This window comes from Rattus norvegicus, chromosome 6 (genome assembly GCF_036323735.1).
Source record: "Rattus norvegicus strain BN/NHsdMcwi chromosome 6, GRCr8, whole genome shotgun sequence".
Classification (NCBI taxonomy): Eukaryota; Metazoa; Chordata; class Mammalia; order Rodentia; family Muridae; genus Rattus; species Rattus norvegicus.
The window spans coordinates 41,900,672-41,922,485 of NC_086024.1; the positions used below are offsets into that span (position 1 = coordinate 41,900,672).

Sequence of the window (21,814 nt, forward strand, 5' to 3'; positions counted from 1 at the left end):
CCTCAAATAGGATGCATGTCTACCCTTGCTGTGACGGTGTGCACACCGGTGCCTCTGCCTGGAATACAGTCTCTTCTCTTACTTGGAAAATTCCTGATAAATCTTCATGGCTAGGCTGACTACCTGCTAGGACCTCATATAAGTTGCCTCCACTGTAGCCTTTCTTTAATATAGAGCTGTGTACACATGGGTTCCTTTGGTTTTGACCTTGAGTTTCTAGGTGGACATTTTACTATCCTGTCTTTGAATATCTCTCCATTGAGAAAACATTAGAAAGCATTTTTAAGTCCTGAGAAGGTTCTACAAGATAGTAATATAGACTTGACAAAACTAAAGCCTTAATATCAACCTTTAACATATACTGTATCATCTGATTTTGGCTGTTAAATATTGTTGTCTTTGGAAAATAATTTGAAAGCACAGTGACATAACGTAGAATATGGTGAACAAAGACTGACTTGCAGCCTATTGAATAAAATGCAAATTGCTCATTTTGGCAGGACTGTACAGTTCACGGTGAGCAACTGCAGTTCTTTTTCAATCTTGGCCCTGGTGCTCTATGGCTTTCTTGAAGGGATCATTGAAAGTTCATTTAGCTTGTTCTCAGGTGTGCCAGTTTCACCTGGCAGACACTAGTGAGTAGGGCTGCCCATTCGTTCTGTGCCTTGGGTCACAGCCTGTATTAAATGCACTCTTGTTCTATGAAGTGAGCTCTCTTAGCAGACATCACAATAAGGCTTGTGTAATGTTACACCTTCCCAGGAGAGTGAATAGTGAGGTAATGCTACAGAAGCTGGGTGCTCTGACATGGAACAAGAAACAGGTCCTCTCAATAGTGCTGTTCTTATCACAGTCTTCATCCTCCCATGAATGCACGGAGAGAATGTATGTCACATCAGCAGTGTAGGCTTAGGGGTCACATTAGTATTTTCCTGGCATAAGTAATCTTAAGGAATTAATTTTAAGGGAATCAGTGACATTAGTATAACAAATTCTTCAAGGTACCTTCCATCAGTGTTTTTAATTTCATTAAAATACATCTTAATAGACAAGTTGGAAAGCCTTCAGTGCTCCACGATAGAGTTTTAATGTTTATGGTAAATTTGTGTTTATAGTCTGACTCTTTCCTAAGTATGGATTCAGGTGAGGCTGAGGAAGCAGCTTAGTAAGACAATACTTGCCCACTGTACACATACTTTGATTTGACTCTGCTCCCCATGGGTGAAAAAGACTATAAATTCCTGTGCTATAAGCAATTGCGAATGCCGTGCATCAGAGATGGTAGTCAAACATCTGTTAGAGTAGGCAGAATAGGTCCACTTGAGAGCAGGGCAGCATGTCTGATAGTTGACTAGTGGATTTTCTTTATTGATTATTTACTTTACTTATGGGCAATATATGTAGTCCAGGCTAGCCTAGGGCTCAGTTATCCTGGTTGAATCTTTCAAATACTGGGATTACCGGTGTGTGCCATCACACCCAGTTTCAATTTCACTTTCAAATGAATGAACTATGTAAACTTAAATCTTTATTGTACTGCTTTCAATAGCACGATTTATTTGTTTCATCCAGTGAAATAAATGTCTATATAAGGTGAAATTTCTTTTATTGAGGTGGAATTCATAGAACAACTACTTCAACATAGACAGTGCATGCTTACTTAATACATACATGATGTCATGCAACCCCTAGTTCGAGGGTAGGTACTGTTTTGATTTATTTCGTTTGGAGTTCTTCTTTTCTTGAACTGAGCCTCCCTCCTTATCAGGACTCTGGGTTTTTCTTTTTCTCAGATATTTACAGAAAGCCTTCTTTGCTCCAGTCGCCTGGAAAACATCCATCTAGCAGGGCAGATGATGCAATGCAGTGCCTGTTCGGATAATCTTCCAGCTGGTGTGGTCCATAAAGGAAAACCCCAGTACAGGGTCAGCTATGAGAGAAGTATTGACTTGGTTTTGGCTGCCAGTAGAGAGTACTTCAACTCTTCCACCAGCCTCACTGACAGCTGCATGGATCTGGCCAGGTAGGACGTCTGTGTTCTGTGAGTGCTGGTGCAGGTCCAGTGCAGATGTCTCAGTTGCATGTTAGGTACACTGCATGGGGTGATGTCATGCTGAGCTAGCTGCTAGAGGGATGCAAGCAATGAATTATGAAATTCCTGAGTTCTTCCCCTTCCCCCTTACTGGCATTCTTTTGACTGAGTCATTTTGCTCATTATCTATAAGCCGTTTCCACTTTTGTTAGAAGATGTTCAGAGGTTCATCAATGAATTTAAGTTCTGAAATTTCAGTATTGTGGGCAGTGTTTATCTCCTTTGCATAGACCTATTCCAAAGTCAGTTCCAGGTAGAAATTTCTAGATTTTTAAATTTGGTTCTTCTTTTGGCCTATAATTAGTTCATTCCCCCTACCTAACATGAGAAACAAGGTATATTTCTGAATTTTTGTTATCCAGAAAACATTGCACCAATCTTGGGAGAAATTTATGAATTGTAATATTTCAAAGGTAGATTTTTTTAAAACACAGAGTCCAATAAAACTCATCCCCAAAGATATATTACCTCTGAGTGTTAAGTACTTCAGAAAAGTCTTTTGTATTAGTCCTTTATTATTCTATTGCTATAAAAACATCCTGAGGTTTGCCTTCAAGCTTTGTAGGTGGTTTGAGAACAGAACGTCACAGAAGAGGACCTTCCTCCTATGGCGAGATATGAAGCCAGCAGGAAGCGTCAGTGTTAAGAGTTATAGGCTCTGTCTCTTAGTGGTCAGTGGTTCCCAGTCCACCTTCCTAATGCTGCAATCATTTAATACAGTTCCTCACACTGTGGTAACCCCCAACCTTAACTTTATTTTGTTGCTACTTCATGCTGTAATTTTGCTACTGTTACGAATTGTAATATAAATATCTGATATGCAACCTCGGCATAACGTTCCTTTGACTCTCAAAAACACACACACACACACACACACACACACACACACACACACACACACACAAAACAAAAAAACAAAAAAAAAAAATCCCAAAAAAACCCCACAGCTCACAGGTTGAAACCCGCTGGTTTAGATAGGACCTTCCTGGGAGCAAGCTCCTAAGTCATGAACCATAGAGAGAAATGCGCACCAACTGAAGCAATAAGGGCACAAGGTTCACTCTTTGTAACAGTGCCTTAGGTGTGCCTCTCTGTGCACGTCTTGGCCTTGACTGTCACTGTAACTCTGCTGAGCATCCTCTAGGTCACACTTTGGAAGTCCCAGTCTGCTCTGATTTTCTTGGAATTCTCCCTTTTACACCATACTGAGCTTCTTTTCCTCTGTTCTAGAAACACTTTTTAAAGCTTGCTTCCCATAATGAGGGCAATTGGCAGTATTTCTGACAAGCATTTCTTACATCTGAGGTATTGTTTCTTGGTCAAAAAGCTGAGGAAAGCTGAGAACCTCCTTAGTATCTTGTGACCCTAACCTTCCAACTCTGTACCCCAATTTTACCCCAACAATCTGTAAGAAATTTCTGCACTTTGTTTCATTAAATTATTCATTTCTTATTTTAAGAAGATAAGATACTTCAAGCTTACTCATTTGAATATTTCTTACTTTGTAAATCATATGTAATTTTATAAAATTAACACATTATACATTTCTGTTATGACTTTTTTATGTTAATGCATACAAGTATGTGAACAGAAGCATTACTGTGTGCCTCACAGCATTGAGCGATTACCCTTGATTTGTTCATCCTCCTTCTGTCTGAATTGAGTTGGTTTCAGTTCCCCTCTTCTCAGTGCTGAGCGCTAATAAAGCGTGAGGGTAATAGTCTTCCGGATCCAGACGCCCGAGTGTCCACCCCACCCCAGCAAGTCCATAGCCTTGTAACATTTGCTTCTTTTAGAGGTAGCCTTGAGAGCCGTGGTGAGTCTCTGCATGTGCCTTTGTACGTGAATGAAGATGCAGCTGTCTATTTTCATGTGCAGCCAAAGGAGAATGTTTTTCTCTAGTCTTTCACTAGATAGTCTTTCACTGAACCTAGGGCTGGACAGTTTTTGGCAATACTGACAACAGCCAGCAGGTCCCAGGGAATTTCATGCTGATTACCTCTAGTGCCCGGTCTCCTCCAGCACTAGGGTCACAGTGTCATGTACCCATGCATGGCTTTTCAGGTGAATGCTGGGGACCAAGTTCTTATGCCTGTGCAACAACACTCATAACGAGGGAGCCAGCTCCCCTTTATCCCTGAGGATCCCTTTTCTCTATTGAGATCTAAGTGTGTTTGTAAGGACTCAGAACTGTGGCTGTTCTGTAGACAGTATAGAGTAATTGGTAGGCAACAGGTAAGCACTTTATGAAAGTTAATGGTACCAGATGGTTTGAGTTTGTTTCCTGTTAGCACATTAGACACTGAAGTGTCCTTTTAGTAAGCATAATAGGCACTACTTGGATGTGTTTCGAAACCTATTGCTAGCCCTAAATTTAACTTTTTATTGTTGGTAGTGGTGTTCATTTTTTTTATAGTTGATTCTCAGGGATATTTTTTGTTTTTATAAAAGGAGTTTAGGAGTTTGGGAGATTGTCAGTTAAAGACCTGAGTTTCAATCCCTAGTATCTATGCAAAGAAACACACAGGGGCATGGATCTGTATCACTCTTTGTGGGGTAGGATGGGATGGGAGGGACCACACAGGCAGATCTCTGGTACTCTGTGGCCAGCCACTTCAGATTCAATGAGAAAATCTGTCTCAAAATTACTGTGGTAAAGAACAGCTGAGACAGATAGTTGATGTCAGCCTCTGGCCTCTGTGTTAATATACACACACATGAACAGCAGACACATGAACAGCAGACACATGAACAGCAGACACATGAACAGCAGACACATGAACAGCACACACACACAGTCCTCTCTAGGACACAGGAACATTGGGTTTGCCTGTTTTGTTTAACCTCATTGCCCAGGTTTTCAGCTGTCACTTCTCTTATCATTTTCTCTATTTTAGAGAGAGTGTATATGTGAACATGCATATGGATGGATGCTCATGGAGGGCAGAAGTGGTTGTCTGACCCACTAGGTCTGTGATGGACCATTGTGAGCCTCCTGACATGGGTACTTGAAACTGAACTCCAGTTTTCTTGGAGGAACTGTGAGAGCTTTTAACTGCAGAGCCAACTCACCAGCTCGCTCTGTCTGTCTGTCTGTCTGTCTGTCCATGCAACCAATTTTATGCTATCTTTTGAAAGACTAATTGTCATAATAATAAAAATTCTCATATAATTTGATGCTTTTCATTTAATCTTCAAGCTCATTTGTAAGTGGTTTTAGTTGTGATAGCTGTCTAGGTTCACTTTCCCTGTAAGTTTTGCTAGTTGTTTCAACTCTAGCAAAGGTAAAAAGCAACACTTTTCCCTAGTGCTATCTTATGTTAGAATTAGTTTTTTTCCCCTTTCTTTTTTCTTCACACTGTTATTGAACTTGACAGAGTTCTTTAAAGTAGTTAGCAAATCTTTTTCCTTCTCTCTGGGGATACTATTTTTATTTCAAATGCTAGACATGTCAAATAGAATAGCCTTTGAAATCCAGGTTGTGTTTGACCTACAGCTTTTAGGCAGGTGTTTTGTATAAAATCCTCTGTGCCTTCACTGCCTCTCTTTCTATCACAGAAGGATCTACTTTGACTTTAAATGATCCCATGTTGTACTGGATCCTATGTCTATATAATGTTTATATAATTGTGGCCTGTGAGTCCCAAAACATATGTGTGTACCATGATATTGTGTATATAGAAAACATCTCTTCCATTCCTATTAACTAGCTTTTCCTTAGTGATTCAAAAGATGTCTGTGCTGGATAGTTTTATATCAACTTGACACAAGCTTGAATCACTAGAGACAAGGGAGCCTCAATTAAGAAAATTCCTCCATAAGAGCAGACTATAAGCAAACCTGTAGGACATTTTCTTAGTAATTGATGTATGGTGGTGCCGTCCCTAGACTATTGGTCCTGGGTTCTATGAATAGGCAGGCTGATCAAGCCATGGGGAACAAGCCAGTAAGCAGCACCCCTCCATTGCCTTTGTATCAGCTCCTGCCGCAAGGTTCTCACACAGTCCTGGAGTCCTTCAATGGTGGACTATGATATGGAAGTATAAGCCAATAAACCCTTTCCTCGCCAAGGTGCTTTTTGGTCATGGGGCTTTATCACAGCAATAGAGACCTTAGCTAAGATAATATCCAACGGAGGTAGATTGTTAGTTTGCTTAACTTTACTCCTCATTTGTTTATAAAGTTAACGTCCTCTGTGTCTTCAAAATGGATAATTGTTATCTTCTACTTTTAAAAATAATGACTCATTGCTGTGTACACATAATTCTTATGCCTTGCTTTTTTGCTTGTATTCTGTATTGAAAATCTTTTTATCTGGCAATATGCACATTAGCTTCAATAGTTTTATTTTTTGAGTGTTTCTTTATTTTATAATTTGAAAATTTAATTTTTTTCTGAATAATAATATATATTGTTTTCTAAAGTTATATACAGTGTATCCAAATCACATAGGTTCAAACAGTTGCCATTTAATGCTTTATTATATTTCTACTAATAATGCAAATAAAAATAATATAACCATTGTAACAATTTTGATGTATGATATGGAATATCTAATATTTTATATATAAAAATGTATATAAATTATGATATAATTTAAGATAGTTGGTGGCATTTGCCCTATAAATGAAATTAAATTATATGATAGAATAATATTTTATAATGAAAAAAATTTCAGATTGCTATTTTGATTTTACATTTTAAAGTAAAGTGAATCTGTTTCAGTAAATTATACAGTGGTGTCCTTCATTTGCTTCACAGTCCAGTGGGATCCACTGAGGACAATGTAAAGAAAGGACCCAATGGAAAAGTAGACTCCTATGTGGTTATCACTAACTATGTAGATCCAGAAGGCCTTCAAAGAGGCATCATTTGGCTCCTGTGTTCATAACACTAGTACTCAATATGGACTCCCAGGAAATTGTGAGCTCTGTGCAGCTTCTGTTGCAAAATATTGTGTTCACAAAGGGACAAATGGCAACTGAAACAGAAAGGCTTATGATCAACTAATGATCATTTTTTCGCTTATCTTTCACAGCAGTGTACCTCCATAATCTTTTTTTTTTTTTTTGTTCTTTTTTTCGGAGCTGGGGACCGAACCCAGGGCCTTGCGCTTCCTAGGCAAGCGCTCTACCACTGAGCTAAATCCCCAACCCCTATAATCTTAATAGGCATCTATGAGCCACCATACCAATCATTTCCCAGACTGAAACCACATCATATATGTGTGTGTGTGCATGTGTGTGTGTACGTATGTATGCATGCATACACACACACACATATATATATCTGTGGATATATATGTGTGTATGTATATGTGTGCATGTATATATATATTCATAAATGTGTAATATATGTTAAATGTCCATTTTCTCTCCCCATTTCATTAAAATAGATTCTTTTCTCACATAGTGAATTCTGATTACAGTTTTTCCTCCCTCTGCTCCTCCTCTCTACTTCCCCTCCCTTCCAGATCTACTGTCTTTCTGTCTTTCATTGGAAAAGAACAGGCTTATATGAGATAACAGTAAAACATAACAAAATAAAACATACTAAGATAAAACAAAAACCATTACATAAAGTTGGGCAAGGCAAGCCAACAGAAGAGAAAGTGCCCCATCTGAAGATAGAAGAATCAGAGACCCAGTTGTTCACTTGCTCAAGAGTCCCATAAAAATATTCAACAGAAAGTTATTATGTATGCTCAGAGGACCTGCTGCAGACCTGCATACGTCCCGTTCTTGCAGCTTCAGTTCTGTCAGTTTATATGCACTGTGCTTAGTTGATTCGGAGGACCTTGTTCTTATGCTGTCCTTCATCCTGTTTGGCTAATGCACTTCTGCTTCCTCTTCAGTGGTGTTCCTTGAGCTCAGAGGGGAGGGATTTGAGTGAGATATCCCATGTAGAGCTATGTGCTTCAAGGTCTCTCTCTTCATGATGTCTGGCTGTGAGTCTATTCTCATTGTTGCAGCGGGAAGCTTCTCTAGTGCTGGATGAATAAAATACTGATCTGTGAGTAAAGAGGATGTCATAGGAGTCATTTTAATGTTTCTTCTTGTTCTTCTTGTTCTTGTCCTTCTTCTTGTTCTTGTCCTTCTTCCTCTTCCTCTTCCTTTTCTTCTTCCTCTTCCTCTTCCTCTTCCTCCCCTTCTTCATTTTGTTCCTCCTCCCCATCCTTCTTCTTCCTCTTTCTTCTTTCTTCTTGTTCTTCTAACTTCTTTTTTCTTCCTCCTTCTTCCCTTGATTCCTCCTCCTCACCAGTAGAATTTAGTTTTATCCTAGGTTTCTGGTTTCTCTAGTCTCTGGTTCTTGGTTATATCTCACGGGATGTTCCTTAAGTCCAATTAGATGTTGGTTGGTTACTTCCACAAACTTTGTGCCACCCTTGCCCTAGCATATTTTGTTGGCAGGACAGACTGTACATCTTAAAGGTTTTGTGGCTGGGTTGTTTCTGTTTCTGTTTTGTTTCTGTTTCTCTACCTATGAGGGTAAAGGATCTATGTAGGCACCAATATGACCTCCATGGTCACTGAATTGTGTAGGTGTTGTCTTCATCAATGTGGCCTTGCTGTCATTTTTTCACAGAGCAATGTGTTGTCTTGGAAATAGCCTGGGTTGTTAGGGAATTTCTACTGTATGTTTTCGCCAACAACTCAATTAGATATAACCCAGTTTCTGTACTGGAAGTTCTTTTTGATGATGAGAGATGGCCAGTGGGTTCCATCTTCCTCATTATTTGAAGACTTCATTAGGATCACCTTTATATATTTTAGGAAGTTTTCAATACACTTGGTTTTTATTACCCACCTCAAATGCCCCTTAGTTCTCGCTGTTTCTCCTCACATCATGTCCTCTCTCCCTTTCCTTCAGCTTCTCCTGCTCCCTTCTCTAAAACCCTTCTACACACCTTTTATGTTGATAGCCTATGGGGTGGGCTATTAATAAGGGGCTCATTTCTGGGAGAGGCTCATTCTCCTCCCAGCAGTCAGTAGTTGCCTATAATTCTCTGTTCAGTTATGGAACCTCATGAGAATTGTGCTCTCATAGCTAGCACGTTCATGAATATTGTTATTGCTCTGCTCTTGTCTATGCAGCTGTTCCTAGGAGAGGCTTATTCACAGCAGCTATTCTGGTATTCTGCCTCTTACAATTCTTCTCTTCCCTCTTCTCTGATGTCTTCTGAGCTACAGGGTCAGGAGCTGCGATGTCTATGTATTTGTTGGGGCTCAGCTCCCAATGATCTGTTGGTCTCTATTTGTTTAACTGTGATTTTCTGTAATGTTCTCCATTTGCTGTAAACAAAGGCTTCTTTAATAAGGGTGCACTTACCTGTAGTATAAGGATAAGATTTAAAATGTAGAAAATAATTGTTAGAATCAGTGCCAGGCATGATTTCTGTCTTGTTAAGTGGTCCCTAAGTCCAGTAACAATATTGTTGGTTGTCACCAACATGATACTGCCACCTTTTACACCTTTGTGCATATTTTGCAATGCTAATAATGGTCATAGAATTATATCTGAAGTGGCTTGTTTACTTGTATCCCTCCCTTGTTGGCTTGCATAGTATTTTCTGGAACCATAAAAGCTAGACCCCAGGAAACAGGCTTTCAAATGAGAGCCAGCTATTGGGTGTCTCTCAGGTGTTGAAGGTGAACCAACTATTGCTGACACACTTAGGACACATGGCTCATGTGACGAAGGCTAGATAAGTCCTTTATCTCTGACAGAATTTACTTGGCTTCTACTTTCCTCTTAAACAAGTGAAGGCTCCAGCAGTCTGAACATGGGGCTAGGCTAGCTTCCCGCTTGGGGACATTCCAGTCTGGAAGCCGTGGATTCAAGGGTAAGTGCATGTAAAGTGCTGTAAAAATCAGAGTCTGACGTCCTCACATTAGAATTAACAGAATGTGTGAATGCCTCAGATTTAATCCTACATCTGTGCAAGGCCAGGCTTAGCCCGTATTTGCCCTTGAGTCCTACCTGTGTCCTACTGGTACCGCCATACTTTTAGCTGGAGCTGCTCTCAGCATGTAACAGCCCTTGTTTGCTAAATGTTCTTAAAGTTACAAAAACATGTCCAGTCATTAAGGAAAGCATTTTAAAGGGTATTTATATATTTTTTTATCTTTATTAACTTGAGTATTTCTTACATTTCAATTGTTATTCCCTTTCCTGGTTTCCGGGCCAACATCCCCCCTAACCCCTCTCTCTCCCCTTCTATATGGGTGTTCCCCTCCCTGTCCTCCCCCTATTACCGCCCTCCCCCCAACAATCACGTTCACTGGGGGTTCAGCCTTAGCAGGACCCAGGGCTTCTCCTTCCACTGGTGCTCTTACTAGGATATTCATTGCTACCTATGAGGTCAGAGTCCAGGGTCAGTCCATGTATAGTCTTTGGGTAGTGGCTTAGTCCCTGGAAGCTCTGGTTGCTTGGCATTGTTGTACATATGGGGTCTCGAGCCCCTTCAAGATCTTCCAGTTCTTTCTCTGATTCCTTCAATGGGGGACCTATTCTCAGTTCAGTGGTTTGCTGCTGGCATTCGCCTCTGTATTTGCTGTATTCTGGCTGTGTCTCTCAGGAGCGATCTACATCCGGCTCCTGTCGGTCTGCACTTCTTTGCTTCATCCATCTTGTCTAATTGGGTGGCTGTATATGTATGGGCCACATGTGGGGCAGGCTCTGAATGGGTGTTCCTTCAGTCTCTGTTTTAATCTTTGCCTCTCCCTTCCCTGCCAAGGGTATTCTTGTTCCCCTTTTAGAGAAGGAGTGAAGCATTCACATTTTGATCATCCGTCAGTGGCTATTAGCCCAAATGCTTGAATTACCCTAGATGCCTAGAACAAATGACACTCAAGACGGATGACCTGGCTTTTCTAGGTGCTGCTTACAGCTCATAACGGACAGGCCGGCCGCCATTCAGGAGGAATTAGACCTCATCCAAGCCCTGGGGTATCTTGAAGAATTTGGGGTGAAGATCCTTCCTTTGCAAGGTACACCTTATGTTTGGAATTATGCTATTTATGACAAGCAGTATTCCTTCTTATTTTCTTAAAGTGAAAGACTAAGTTTGATAATCTAAATTCACTAGTAATAGAGTCTATTGTCTTTTTTTTTGAACTGAAATCTCAAGTAAAATCATTTTGCTATGAATTACAAAAATCTTGTTTATAACCTTTAAAGAAATATTAAGAACAATGCACAGAAATGGAATTTTCCTTAGATTCTCAGAGGACTTCCTATTTGCATATTAAATAGGCATTTGAACTCAAGTGTCTAAATTATATGGCAGAAAAAGAGCCATGAAATATATCATTAAAAATCATTCATGTGTATTAAACATTTATAGTCATCGAAATGTATTCACCAAAGTCCGATGTGACGACGAAGAGGTGCAGAGATCGATTTATGAGGCATCTCTAAGTTCAAAAGCTGGAATGGCGATACTGAGAAGATTGTGGTAAAAGACTAGAAAAGGAACTCAGGAAGCTATGAGGATTTGGTGAAGAGGCAGACAGTGTGTTGTCCAGCAGGCAGAAGTAATGGCTATAGCAAATAGGACAGAGATCAAGTCAGATCTCTCTCTCTCTCTCTCTCTCTCTCTCTCTCTCTCTCTCTCCACACACACACACACACACACACACACACATACACACACACACACACACACACACACAGACTCACACACACATGATGTCATTGAATTTATAGTGAAGTAAGACTCTGACAGCCTCCATGGGGGAATCACACATCTTTGTGCATTATACTCAGAAATAAGTCTGCTTGTTAGGATTGATATTTATTTTCTTTCTTTTTTTTTTTTTCTTGGTTCTTTTTTTTTTGGAGCTGGGTACCGAACCCAGGGCCTTGTGCTTCCTAGGCAAGCGCTCTACCACTGAGCTAAATCCCCAACCCCTTAGGATTGATATTTAATATTATGAATATAAGAGTTGAAATAAAGTAACTCTCTAGTTATTAAGATAATAATCATACAGATGAAAAATATTTTTCAGAAGTTTTATTTAGCTACTAAATAAAAATTAATTCTAAGTGAAAAAAAAGAAATAACAATAACAGAGCAACTGAGCAGTGAGGCCAGTGGCTAAAACCAAAACTAGATACTTGGAATTTTATTGACAACAGATGACGATTTATTTCAGTTTTGGCAAAAAAAAACTTACTCCTGTATTTTAATTTCATAAATTATTAACTAGCTGCCCCATCCCCAAAGCTTGACTCAAAAGTTACAAGAGAAAATTCTTAGAACTTAATGACTACTGATGTCTTCATGCTGCTCAAGTTCTTATGCCTAAATGTAATGTTGGAACTATCCATCCAGGCGCTGGCCACACAGTTGTCCTGAGTTACTCCAGTGTGAGACTGTTGTGTTGCAGCGCTCTACACCATTGCTTCTCAGCCCTCCCAAGGCTGCCACCCTTCAGTACAGGTCCTCATGTGTGTTGATCCCAACCTAAGGTTACTTCCGTTGCTACTGCCCAACTGTAATTTTGCTACTGTTATGAACCCTGATGTACCTATCTGATATTTCGGATGGTTTAAAGGGGTGGTGAGCTACAGATTGAGAACCACTGATATGAGTATTGCTTACATATCTTTCTCAAGTACTGTCCACTGTGAGGGTGGTGTATTACAACATTCCAGAATTTAGCTGACTGTAGCTGCTAAGTGGGTTTTGGATTCTCAGTTTCTTCCCATGCGGGACTCTGGGCCCCTGAATGAAGAAAGTGGTTGCCTGAGGAGCAGAGATACTGAGCTGGCTGCTGTCTTCTTTACTACTGTCCTTAACTCTAGAAGTGGTTGGGAAATATAACTGACTTAATTTTATCTGTGATTTTTGATATGTTTCCACCTTAGTTTCCTTTCCCCTTTTAAAAAGAAAAAAAAAAAAAACCATAGGATCAGAAGCCTCAGTTTTTTGAGGAACTAGTGGCCTAGTTCCTTGTGTCTTTGTCCCCTTATTCTTAGCACTGAATGAACTATATTGGAATTTACAATGGACTTGGGAATAAAGATGAAAGTCACAGACAAAATTTAAGAAAATGAGGTAAATTCAGGACCTATGTCTTTTTCATTGATCTTTGTTTAAGCTCTCTGTACCCCAGTTTCTTCCCTTTGGGATAGTAGCCTACTTATAAGCATTGGCTTGGTATGGTAGTTACATATAAGTCTGTGCCTGAGACATAGTTCTTCTCTATTTTATGTACCTGCTGTTGCAGTTGTCATAGTTACTGCAAGCCAGCTGCCTAGGCAATGCCATCTTCCTTTGACATCACTACTGTGAAGAAGAACCACTTACCCCAGGGGTACACTTGATGTCCTTTGACCTTTACACCTTTAAATTTTCTTTGTTCTGTGATATGAAGTGCTCAATTGGGGGTTTCATTTTCCTGAATGCTAGTTTAAGTGGGGGCATAGGAGAATTAGAACACGGTGCCCTTGGGAACCTCCTGCTCACCATCGTCGGGTGAGGTTAAGTTAAAATGTGGCTTTTTGAAGCCAAACTTAATGGCACATGCGTATAAACTCAGCACTCAGGAGGCAGGCAGGGAGGTTCTTACATAACCAGGCAATCAGAGCTACTTAGTGAGAGCCTGTCTACACACACAGACACACACACACACACACACACACACACACACACACACACACACAATTTTGAATGTAGACTGGCCTTGGGGAGATGAGTCCATATAGTAGAGTCCAGGCTGTACTCAGATATATGATCCTCCTGCCTTAGCAGCAGCCATGATGGGTAACAAGGATATGTCACTGTGCCCAGTCTCAGAATAAGGATTTCATTTTGTCCCTTTTACATAGGAACATTCATGACAACTCTTTTGTGTCTTCATAAAGTTCTTCAATGTCTATTTTATAGTACGGTTGTGTTCTGACCGAATCAGCCTCATCAAGGAGTGTGTTTCCCAGTCCCCCACATGCTACAAACAGTCAGCCAAACTTCTAGGCCTTGCTGAGTTGCTGAGAGTTGCAGGTAAGTCTTTTGAAAGCTAACCTCCTGTGCCATTTTGCACATCAGCCTATGTGAGCATCAGGACATGTTTAATGGTGCCAGAAGAACCTCATTTTGACCAAGAAGTAATAATTGTCTAAAATGCTTGGCATGTTATAAAAGTGTGTGTGTATGCTGAAGTTTTGGGTAGACCAGCTTCCCTTGAAATGAAAAGAACCTACTCAGGGTTTGTACCTCAGCAGATGTCTTCAGAGGAGAGAGCCAGCTCCAGCGTGGGCCAGCAGTTCCAGACAGTTACAGTCTACACTTAGTTTGGTAGTTCTGAAAAACTTGTTAGAGCATTTTATGCACTTACTGTTTGGCAAAATATCCATACATTTTTATCTCATTCACTTTTCTCCTGAGTAATCACAATGGTGATCATCTTTCCAATTTATAAAAGAACTTCAGGAGTTAGACATGTTACTTACTAGTATGAAATAGGAGCTTTATTTTTAAGGAAAATCCTTGACTCTGCATTTCATGCTCTATTAACCATAGTGGTCATAGGTGCCAAAATATCTTAGTGCTAGATTGATATGTATCAGCTTCTATGAGAATAATTATTGGGTATTTTGTTTCATAAAAAATGATTTGAATTTGTTGTAGTTGGCACTAAGGGAAGGTTTCAAAATTAAAGGGAATTTATATTTATTTCTAGCCATTACGAATTCATTATATTTGGTAGACACATAGGATATTTTGAGCTCCCAATAGATAGAACTGTCAATACCTCTACTTCTAGGAAATGAGTGTCACTTTTCAACTTAAAAAGAAAAAAGCATATATCAATGTTACAGATTTGCAAAATCCTTTGTGCCACACATCATTGCAAACCACATTGCCTTTGGGCTACTTGGAAGACACTTAAGTGTTGACTCAAAAAAATGGTTTGATCCAGATATCCTGCTTATGTATGTGTGTGTGTGTCCGTGTGTGTGTGTGCGCACGCGTGCACATGCACATGCATGCTATACATTTGTAAGCTTTGTCCAGTTATCATTACAGCTAGGAGACAGGAAAGCTATTTCCTTTTGTTATCCACAGTCTAATAGTAAGAACAGCCCCAACTGGGCGCATGCCCAGAAAAGCTCTTTGAACATGAATGGTGCAATTCATTGAGGACTCAGCTTTTACAGGTGCCCCTATTAATATCAGTGGCTTGTTTTGTTTTGATGTGTAACTGAGTGGACCTGGCAACCTTCATTCGGTTTTCCTAGGAGAACATCCTTCCCGAGGACATAGTAACAGCATGTAGGGATGACGGTACATGAATTCCCTTCATTATTGGAGCAACTTTTGTTCTAAAAGTTTGTCTCAACTTAGCTACACCCTTCCCAAACTTTCATGGAGTATCTATTTGATATTACAGCTTGGAGCGGTATCATTGAGACATACGGAATATATATATGTGTATGTGTATGTATATATATATTTTGTTGTTGAACATCTTTATACCGTGACCGTGAGCGTTTACATAGAGTAGCTAGCAGGTATCTAATTTAGTGATAGCTCCATCTTACTCAAGCACGTATCCCTGTTGCCATAGCCTTTGCATTTGAGGCGTGATGGAAAAGTGGTGTGGTAAAGGTATGGCTCATGTCGTGACTACAGTCTTACAAGCAATGTTAATGTCCATCATGCTGTTGAAACCTGCATGCAATCAAAACTCATAAATTGCTCATTTCCGGAATGTCTTACTGGATAGTTTTAGATTTTCCCTAACTATAGGTAACTTGAAACTCCTTAAAAAACTGCATATGTAGCAGAAAATGGCCTTGATGGGGCACCAGTGGAAGGGAAAGCCCTTGGTCCTGCCAAGGTTGGACCCCCAGTGCAGAGGAATATGGGGGGCAGTAAGCGGGATGTATAGGGGGAATACCCATATGGTGGAAGGGTGAGGGAATGGGGGCTTATGGACAGGAAACCGGGAAGGGGGATAAATAACATTTGGAATGTAAGTAAAGAAATATATCTAATAAAAAATTAAAAAAAAACCAAAAAACCCAAAAAACTGTGTAGGAGACAGGTATCCTAAGTAACAAAGACCAATTCAGACATGTTACATTGTGCTTGAGTCCTCACATCTGCCTGTTGCAGTACCACTCAAGTTCTTTAGACAAACCGTCTGAATGGACAGTCTTGTTATACACCCCATGCTATGCTCTCATTCAGATCCTCCTTCCTCAGCCTACCAAATGCTGAAGGACACACGAGCGGCACACTCAGCTATGAATTGTTTTCTTAGCTCCCCATCAGCCCCACATTCTCGTCTATTCTTCTGAAGAACTGACTTGCTTCATCATATTTTCTAAGCATCAGTCCTTGAAGGCCTGCTCTTGACTCTGGAGTTTTGAATTACCTGTTCAGGGTTTACTTTCAACTAAATTCTCTGAACCCCATGATTGCTATTTGACCCTTCTTCACATAAAACTTATTAGCAACAATTATTTCAATTTTAATCTTTAATATTTATCCCTGATTCTTTTTACTATGTGCCTTAGAGGTAGTGAGGAGAATCTCTCTTAGCTGGGTTTTAACTGGGTACTTTACTTGCTACCTCTCCTTCCTTCTTCTTTAGTCTTGTGTTTCTTCTCTTTTTGATGTTGTGTGATGACACTCAGTGGCTTCTGTGTATTCTGACCCATTCACAACACTTTCACAGGTACAGCTGTTCTCAAAGAAGCCACCCAGTATGGGGTTTGTTGATTTTATATTAGCGAAGGGAAATCAATGCATAAAGGTTTGGAATATGTAAAGGCATTGGAACATCAGGGAGGCTCAGACTAGAGGATTGTGAGTTGAGGTCCAGTTTTACATACATAGTAAATCTCTTGTCTGCTTTTAAAAAGGGTATAAAGAAGAGAGAGACTAGGCAAGATCCCTTGCTTTCTTTATTACTCATGCTTCTATGAAAGTCAAAGCAAGTATAACCTGAGAGACAGCAGCTCCCTGTACTGGGCCAGCTTCTGCTGCCATGAGGTGTGTTAGTTGAGTCTGAAATTAGCATGGCAGGCCGAGGCAGTTAGGAGCTTGTGGTTCCACACATGTAGCCTAAGACTCCCGTGCACAGGAACTTTTCAGCCCTTTACCCCCCACCACTCCCATGTGTGTGTCCTTCTCTGGAACTCCATCAGCATCTCAAGATTATTCAGGGTTAGCCTGTTCACTTAGCTTTTAGGGTCTTGCACATTGTCTTCAAGAATCAGATTAGTGTTTGGAGCCTGGCCAAGACACAAGAGAAAAAATACACAGGCTCTTTTGCTTTTGTGTATATTGCGTATAAATGCAAATATTTCAGTAGTATTGGGCAGTGTGATGGTTTGCATATGCTTGGCCCAGGGAGTGGCATTATTAGAAAGTGTGGCCTTGTTGGAGGAAGTGTGTCACTGTGGGGGTGGGCTTGGAGACCTTCCTCCTAGCTGCTTGAGGATGCTCAGTCTGTTCCTGGCTTCCTTTGGGTGAAGATGTAGAACTCAGCTCCTCCTGCACTATGCCTGTCTAGATGCTGCCATGCTCCCTCCTTGATGATAATGGACTGAACCTCTGAACCTGCAAGCCAGCCCCAATTAAATGTTGTCCTTTATAAAACTTACATCGGTCATGGTGTCTGTTCATAGCAATAAAACCCTAAGGCAGGTAGGAAATGGGTTTTATATTAAATGTCCTATGTGCATTGACTCATGTATGTAGGCGTCATTAGTCATGACGTAGGTTTCAGAAAAGCAAAACGGATTACATTCCAGCTCAGCAAAGTTCTTCTGGGGCTGGGCTTCAAGGTGCAAGTGTGGCAGGGTCTCTGTGTCAATGGACTGGGTATTTCCCAGATGCTGCTTTGTTCACTTGTTAGGGCTCTCCCATGCAAATTGTTAAATTCACACTTATTTTCTTTTAGTTAAAGTGTCTTTTTACAGGGATTTGTCCCAAAGAAGAATTATTAAAAGTAGAGGGAAGATTGTGTTTTCTTTTCTAAATGTAATAGAGCATGAAATTATTTAGTATAAGTTAAAACATTAATTTATAGTGTGTTAAAATACATGATGTTATTTAGTACCAAAATAAGTTTGTGTAAATTTATAGTGTGCTAAAAATACATGATATTATCCAGTGCCAAACTGAGTTTCTGTTAATTCATAATATATTTAAAGTCAGACATTAAATTGCTTTTTGTTGATCTATACTTTCTTTTATGCTACTACCTTTCAGGAAAACAGACAAAAATGTCATGTAATTTAGCTGGCTCTTCTAGGGGTGGGGTGGGGTGGGGTGAAACTATATCATAACAATGCTTTTGACACTTGTAAGTAGCTTAACACTTTTTTTTATTCAGTGGAGTATATAATTGAGGTTTTCATAATGACTCTGGCTTGGACCATACTAACTTCCTGCTTATGATTACAGTTATAGTGTTTGCAGTTGAACTGAGCATAAGATTTTTAAAATAATAGAAAGTTTTTATTAAGATAATAGAAAAAATTTCCTTGCCATTCTTGATACACCTATGTCTGCATTACTGAGATTTTTTTTGAGATAGTAATTTTAAAAAGGTTTTAATTTTTACCGAAATGTTGATGGCGAGTACGCCAAAGTGTGGCTGTAGGTTTGGGGTGACTAACTGTACTGAGGTTTTTGTTGTAGGAGGTTAATGGACTTCTTAAAAGCTAAATGGACATGCATTAAGACTCCAATAACTTGATTTCAGCAGATAGCATCATGAATCAGGCAGAATCAAACCTGGATTGATTCATGTTCTGCAGAATAAAAGAGGAAAACTTTTGTAAGGTGTGTAAGAAAATAGACAAAAATAGAAAAAAAATATTGGTTGAAGTGGAAATATCCTACTAGGATGTTAATTGGCAGTGCTTATTTCTGGCCTTGATTGGTAGAGTCCTAGACCAGAGACACCGCTCTGGCCGCCTGTCCCAGGTCAAATTCAGTAATGCTAAAGAGAAGTGGAATGGAACTTTAATCTCTATAGCTACCCTGCTGCTGCCCGGAGGACTGATCGTGTTAGTGCTGCATCCCAGGGAAACATCCAGAGCCTCTAGGGTATACAAAGGCAGAGTTACCCGGACAGGAAGCATGTGCTCGGTCCTGTCAGGCTCTGGCCTGGGTGCTCCTTATGTTCTGATGGATCAGAGGGGCTTTATCTCCACACTGCACGCACTGCTGCTTGGGGATAGATCAACTTCCTCCCACCAGCGGCCTATCCATTAGACCTGTTGTTTCTGAGGTGACTGAAAGACAAAATGACCTCAGATGAAGGAGATGGATGTAAAAAGGAGGCGGGGAAGCCAACATTTATTACTCTTTTAGGTACTTATTGAACATTTACAGCCCATGAAAAGTTAGTGCTTTTAGCAAAAACCTGTCTCTAGGGCTGGAGAGATGGCTCAGTGGTTAAGAGCACTGACTGCTCTTCCAGAGGTCCTGAGTTCAATTCCCAGCAACCACGTGGTGGCTCACAACCATCTGTAATGGTGAGGAATTCTGTATTTATTAAGGCACAGAATGCCACAAAGGCCACACACATTTTTGAGGTAGTAATGGACATATACACTTTGTATGCCTTTCCTGAATTTGAAGTATCCCAATAGTCACAATTACCTTGACAGTGAAACTAAATGGTTTTCTTTAGCTCTGTGGCGTTTTACCGCTTCCATTGGGGTGGATTTCTGTTTGCTTGTGTAGGAAGTCAAGTGTTGGAGTATGATTTTCGTGTGTGTGTGTGTGTGTGTGTGTGTGTGTGTGTGTGTGTGTGACAGTGAAATATGGAAGACAAGGACAGAGATGTGATTTCAAGACAGTATCTCTTGATGGCTTTAAATTCACTGTACTGCTCAGGCTAACTTCAAAACTGAAGGCCTCTTATGGCAGCCTGCAGGGCTAGGATTCCAGGCTGTGCCACGACATCTGCCTTACTAGTTGAAATTTAAGACAACAACAACCCACAAAGAAGAAAAACAAAAACAAAGAAAAAAAAAACAACCAAACCAAACAACCCCCCCAACCAAAACAACAAAAACAAAACTCTAACTTCATTTATTTCCCCCCAATTAGTATTTCCTCAGCAATTTTAGACATGCTTTGTTTGGGTTTTACATTTTATTTATTGCGTGTGGCATGAGAGTAGAGGTCAAGAAACAGCATGAGTGACTGAGTTTGTTCCCTCCATCATGTGGATCCTGGTGAGGGAACGTAGGTTATCACTGCCTTTACCAGACCTCATTGTATTCCTGAAATACAGACTTCCTCTCTTAGTCAAGGAAAGAACAAGTCCTTTGTAGGGCTTCACATTATTCTGGATTTTTTTCTTTTTTGGTTATTTTGAGGACTGATATTAATTTATGATCTCTTCTGAGAGTCCAGAATGGTCAAACGTTACCAGAGGAGATATGAACAGATGAGATGAGACAATAAGATATGCCTGTAGCAGGGGGTTATGACCAAACTGATTGTGGAAGACAAGGACAGAGATGTGCCTAAGCAGGGTTCACAGTTTATTTGAAGACTTGATTGAGATAGACTAGGACTTCCATGCTTAATAAGTAGATTACAAACTCAAAATTATTGTAACCTTTATCCTCCAGTCATTTAGAATCAGCCTATCTGTTTTACTTGTAGATTTGAGGCTTTCTGTTAATGATGTTGATCAGTGGAGGCTTTTCTAATCATCGAGTCATCTGTCTGTGTGTACAGGTGAAGACCCGGAAGAAAGGCATGGGCAGGTTCTGATCCTGTTAGTGGAGCAAGCGCTCAATGTCCATGACTACAAAGCAGCTAGTACGTATTGTCAGGAGCTGATGGCCGCAGGTGAGTAGACAGCGTAAAGCTCTTCTGAAATCAGCCAGTCTGACTGGCAAACCAGGCACAGTTTGCTTAAGATATATTTTGTTAGTAGTAAGCGTTGTGCTGTGTGTTTATGTACTAATAGCAATATTTTAACAGATTCAGGTGCTATAGTTTATCTCTATGATTTTGGTTACTTTGATAGCCTGTGTAAAACATGTTCGTGGTTTTAGGAACAACAGTACCTGAAACATTTTAATGCTGTTTTATGTATTATAAAAAATAAAATTTGGCAGAATACTTACAAATTGTGGTAGTCAATATTTCTATATTTTAGAATTGGAAAAAAGAACAGCGTTGAAAAATTGGGCAGGAGTTTGGCCTAAATATTTTCTATATTGAATTTAAAGTTTCTGTCTTAAAAGAATTAACAGAGTTTATGGTAGAAAAAGAATTTGCATCTGCATTCCTTAGTGGAAGAAATCACAGTACCATTTTATCATGGGCCCTGCATAGGAAAACCTGTGTATTCCATAGGGAGCAGTTAATTCAGTGTGCTTCAGTGCTTAACTCCTGCCCAGCTCACTCGGAACCCCTGCACGCACTTGTTACTGGGGATTGGACCTAGGGCTTTCTGCCTCTAGTAAACTCTGTTACTACTAGGCTCTATCTCCAGCACCATGCATGGAATCTTTGTTTCTTTGTTTGCTTTTTCTGATTGTCTACCATTAATGGGAAAAATGGTTCCTGTTATGCAGTGTCAAACTCCTAGTATTCAGAATCCAACATGAGTTCAGTTAATAATTTGAATTCATTTTTATTGATTCTGATTCTGTCAAAAACACTTGTCTGGAGTATCCCTGAATTATGTGGATAATGAATCGATCAGATCTTTCTTTTTTAGCTTG

General features: G+C 40.0%; 1 protein-coding gene across 11 annotated transcripts in view; it reads left to right on the plus strand.

Moving 5' to 3' along the window:
• The window catches only part of Nbas (NBAS subunit of NRZ tethering complex), a 304,643-nt gene that overhangs the window by 123,419 nt on the left and 159,410 nt on the right, over positions 1 to 21,814 (plus strand). For all 11 annotated transcript variants that reach the window (XM_063262517.1, XM_063262512.1, XM_063262514.1 and 8 more), the window contains 4 exons: positions 1,794 to 2,023; positions 10,970 to 11,082; positions 13,986 to 14,099; positions 20,817 to 20,930. In XM_063262517.1, coding sequence (XP_063118587.1) covers positions 1,794 to 2,023; positions 10,970 to 11,082; positions 13,986 to 14,099; positions 20,817 to 20,930 — 571 coding nt within the window. The remainder of the gene's footprint in view (positions 1 to 1,793; positions 2,024 to 10,969; positions 11,083 to 13,985; positions 14,100 to 20,816; positions 20,931 to 21,814) is intronic.